Source organism: Corvus moneduloides, unplaced genomic scaffold (assembly GCF_009650955.1).
Source record: "Corvus moneduloides isolate bCorMon1 unplaced genomic scaffold, bCorMon1.pri scaffold_180_arrow_ctg1, whole genome shotgun sequence".
In the NCBI taxonomy this organism is placed as follows: domain Eukaryota; kingdom Metazoa; phylum Chordata; class Aves; order Passeriformes; family Corvidae; genus Corvus; species Corvus moneduloides.
The window spans coordinates 1-4468 of record NW_022436918.1 but is presented as its reverse complement, the minus strand read 5'-3'; the positions used below and the strand labels follow the sequence as shown (position 1 = coordinate 4468).

The 4468-nt window shown below is 53.6% G+C and overlaps 1 protein-coding gene across 1 annotated transcript; it reads left to right on the top strand.

The window, feature by feature from the left end:
- Window positions 1–585: 585 nt before the first annotated feature.
- On the top strand, window positions 586–1706 carry LOC116438932 (olfactory receptor 14J1-like). Its single transcript, XM_032097958.1, has one exon. It carries the CDS (start codon window positions 606–608, stop codon window positions 1575–1577), a length of 972 nt encoding a protein of 323 aa, XP_031953849.1. The 5' UTR covers window positions 586–605; the 3' UTR covers window positions 1578–1706.
- Window positions 1707–4468: the final 2762 nt, after the last annotated feature.

The window sequence follows — 4468 nt, the reverse complement described above, 5'->3', positions numbered from 1 at the left end:
GTCTGAGCTGCCCTTCAGGCCCTGCTGCCAGGGAGATGCCCCTGGGCAGTGCCCTGTGCTGGGAGGGCTCTGCAGGGCAGGGCTGAGCCCCCAGGGCTGGGCTGGGCTCTGGCAGCACTGGCAGGGACAAGCCTTGGACACAGAGAAACAGCTGCCAGGAGGCACAACTCCAGGCAGCAGAGAGCCAGAGCAACCACAGCTGCACAGGGAAAGGGAGATGGGTTTAGAGCAATGGTTTTGAAATTGGAGCCTTCAAAAAGTCACTTTATTTTTCAAGCCCATTTTAAGTACAATCACCCTGAATTAGAGGGAGGTGCAATGAGCAAAGGGCACCTGTGTGGGGACCAGCAGGCCCGACTGCACTGGGGCACAGGGAGCCCTGTTTTCCCTCTGGGCCCCCAGTGTTCAGGCTGAGAGCAATGCTGAGGATGAGGCAGCAGCACAAACCTCAGCTCAGAAATCAAAAAGCTTAGCCAAGTTGTGACACAGGAGGAGAAGTGGTTTTGCGGGAATTCCTAAGAAAATAGCATAGGATTGACTCAGGGGAATCTGTCCCAGCTTGTCAATGCCTTATTTCAATAGTCCACAATGCCCAGAGTGAAGGAATGTCCAACAGCAGCTCCATCAGCCCCTTCCTCCTGCTGCCATTGGCAGACACGCGGCAGCTGCAGCTCCTGCACTTCTGCCTCTTCCTGGGCATCTCCCTGGCTGCCCTCCTGGGCAACGGCCTCATCATCAGCGCCGGAGCCTGCGGCCAGCACCTGCACAGCCCCATGTTCTTCTTCCTGCTCAGCCTGGCCCTCACCGACCTGGGCTCCAGCTGCACCACTGTCCCCAAAGCCATGCACAATTCCCTCTGGGGTACCAGGCACATCTCCTACACAGCATGTGCTGCTCAGGTGTTTCTGATTGTCTTCTTCCTTGGAACAGAGGATTTCCTCCTCACCATCATGTGCTACGACCGCTACGTGTCCATCTGCAAAGCTCTGCACTACAGGACCCTCCTGGGCAGCAGAGCTTGTGCCCACATGGCAGCAGCTGCCTGGGCCAGTGCCTTTCTCACTGCTCTGCTGCACACGGCCAATACATTTTCCCTGCCCCTGTGCCAGTGCAATGCCCTGGGCCAGTTCTTCTGTGAAATCTCACACATCCTCAGGCTCTCCTGCTCCAAATCCTACCTCAGGGAACTTGGGCTCATTGCTGTCAGTGTCTGTTTGGTGTTTGGCTGTTTTGTGTTCATGCTTTTCTCCTATGTGCAGATCTCCAGGGCCGTGCTGAGGATCCCCTCTGAGCAGGGACGGCACAAAGCCTTTTCCATGTGCCTCCCTCACCTGGCCGTGCTCTCTCTGTTCCTCAGCACTGGCTTTTTTGCCTACCTGAAGCCCCCCTCCATCTCCTCGTCATCCCTGGATGTGGCCCTGTCAGTTCTGTACTCAGTGGTGCCTCCAGCCCTGAACCCCCTCATCTACAGCCTGAGGAACCAGGAGCTCAGGGATGCCCTGAGGAAAGTGATGACTAGGATGCTTCTCAGAAGCAATAAACTCTCTCTTTTCTGCTCCAGAACCTTCAGAATGTAACGCTTTACAATCTTGGCCTTTTTTCCCCTCTTTGTCCATATTTCCATTGGTGCTTTTTCTTACTCTTTTTCTGGTGTTATTCTGCTTTTTATAAAGTACTGTAGTACTACTCCTAGCATTTCTACACGAACATCTACATTTCTTTTGAAACACAGAGGCTTTCAGGAGGCTTCTTCCCTGTGCATTTGAATAAAAACAAGGGGCTGCCCTGACCTTTGTGTCCAAGGTTTGCTCCTCAGCCCTTCTCTGGCTCTGCAGGGGCAGTGCCTGTGGGCACAGCTGGAGGGAAGAGACTCCCAGCACAGCAGCACAGCCAGGGACAATGGCCCTGCCTCTTCCCACCTCTGCTCTTCCTAGCTCCACACTCCCTTTCCCAGCCCTTCTGAGGGTGCAAGGCCGGAGTGCTCGGGCAGCTCGGTCACTGTCCTGCTGCGTGTCCGTGCTGTGACCACAGGCAGGGACAGGCCATGGGCACTGCTGGGACACAGCCAGGGTTCAGCACAGCAGCTCCATCAGCAAAGGGCATCTCCTGAGGGCAGGGCAGGAAGGCTTTGCTCTCCTCCAGAGCTACTGTCAGGAATGTGCCCCAGGAATGCCCTGGCAAAGCAAACCCCAGTGCCAAGGGGCAGGGGGGAGTGTGCAGGGGGGGCACGCAGCAGTGTCCTGGCACAGCCAGAGCTCCTGGGATGGACCCGAGGGAGCAGCAGAGCAGGGCCTGGGCTGTGCCTTTGTCCCAGGACAGCCTGGGAAGGTGCCCAGGGCAAGTGTCCCACACCAGCCCCTGCCACCAGCAATCCCAGCCCTGGCCTCTGCCCTCACCTGCAGGAGGTTGTTTGTCCCTGCACGGAGGGACACCAAGTGACCAGGCCAGCAGTCCGTGTTTGCTCTGTCCTGAGGAGCCTTCAGCAGTGCATCGAGTGGGTGTGGGGAGATGAACCCGAGTGAGCACAAACACCATCAGCAGCACTCGGGGCTGGCACAATTCCGGGGGCACAAACAGTGCCCTGAGGCCACTTCACTCCCAGAGTAATGTCCTCTGGGAAAGCACCTGAATTCTTTGCTGGGCTGTGCTGAGAACTGCATGGAGACAAACGTCCGGGGCAGGGAGGCTCCAGGGAAAGTGCTCAGGACAGCCAAGGGCTGAACAGAGAGACACTGGAGTGGTGGGTCTGTGGGGAGAAATCACAGCTGCCCCCCTTCAGAATCGCCCCAGGACCTGGACAGGCCTGTGCTGTGTTCTGGGCACTGACCTGGAACTGAGGGATGTGGAAAAGGCCTTTGGTGTCAGGGATGTTGGGAAGGCTGGGCAGGCACTGGCATTTGTCCCTCAGGGATTCCATGAGGGTCCTGCCTAGATGAGCTCTGCTCCTCCTTGGAGCCCTTCATGGGCACAGAGGGCTGAGAGACCTTTCCAGGACAGGCTCAGGCCAAGGAGCCCTTGAGTCTCTCAGTCCCCCCGTCGGTGCCTGCTGGAATTCAATCCCCCTCCCCATCCCGCAGCAGCCCCTCATTTCCCTCCTCCAGCCTTGGTCTCCAGCACAGCCACGGGGGCTCTTCGGGCTCTCGGCTTTTCCTGCAGCCACCGAGGCCAGCTGAGCTCTGCCTTCCCCACACTCAGCCCTGCCCAGCGCAGGCAATGCCCAGAAATTCCCTGTGTGTCCCTGGCCTTGCTGTCAGCCCCGGCAGCGGCTCCGTGGCCCCTCCGTGCCCCGCTGCCCCAGCCATGGTGCCCCAGCCCCTGTGCAGGCCCAGCCCAGGACAGGAGCGCTGCGGGTGGGAACGGCCCCTGGGCCCTGCTGCCCACAGCAGCCTTGGGGCTCTGCGCTGTTGAGCTTTTGACGGGGTACCCTTCCTTCCCGGACCGGGGTAAGAGAGCAGAGGAGCAGCAGAGGAGCAGCTGTTCTGCTGAGTTCTTTATTTCATAGTCTCACAGCTTTCTTGAAGGCAGAGTTCGAAGGGGGTTACATGATAAAGGCAAGCAGCAACAGCAAACAGCAGGCAAAACAGCTTCTTCTTCTGTATGCTCTATACGCTCTATATATTCTGTATGCTCTATATATGCTCTATACTCTATATGCTCTAGACTCTAGACTCTAGACTCTATATTTTTTCTTGCAGAAGTGTGGATTGTATTTGTTAATTGACCAATAAGATTAACACACGATTTTAGTTTTCCTTTTCTTAACCTATCCTGGTCTAATTCTAACAGTCGTAAGCCTTACACCAGTGTTACACAGGTATTACACAGATTTGCATGTACAGTTTCTATCAGTTCTTATTGTTTATGTGAACACTCTATCTAAAAAAACTGAACAGTACAGTTCTATCTAGATTTTGTCTAAAGTAAAGAATTCTGTGAAAAGGTAACACTGCTGCAGTAAGAACTGTGTTTAAGGTCTCTGCTGCAGCTTTTCAATGTTTAAGGCACTTAGCATATATTTCTACTAAAAGTTAAAAAATCTGTATTTCTATTTCATTTTGGTGTGACTTCATGTATCTCAGCTTGTCCAAAGGTTTTAATTCAACCCCTGTGCTTTGGCTTCCCTCTGGGCCTGAGTCCAGAGGCGCTTTCACTCCAACAAAACAGAACACTACAAGAAACGTAAATGGAGCGGGAACTCATGAGAGATTGAATTTTCCCTGATTCAACTCAAGGATTAATGCCATAGACTTCTGAGTGGAAGAATAATTGATTCATTCTCCTTAAGACAATAAATCAAGAGAACAAATTAGACTTTTGTATCAGGTCTGAGTGAATAGATTGCATCGAGCACAAGTTTTTCCTGTAGGATTTTTATTTTATTTTTTATTTTCTCAGGAGGTTGTATCAAGGCAGAAGAATTAAATTCAAGATATTTGTAGCAAAGAGATCTCTGCTGAACTGATTTTTC

Bases quoted from the DNA above. Each gene is read 5' to 3' on its own strand.
- LOC116438932 (XM_032097958.1), top strand. From the start codon at position 606: ATGTCCAACAGCAGCTCCATCAGCCCCTTCCTCCTGCTGCCATTGGCA.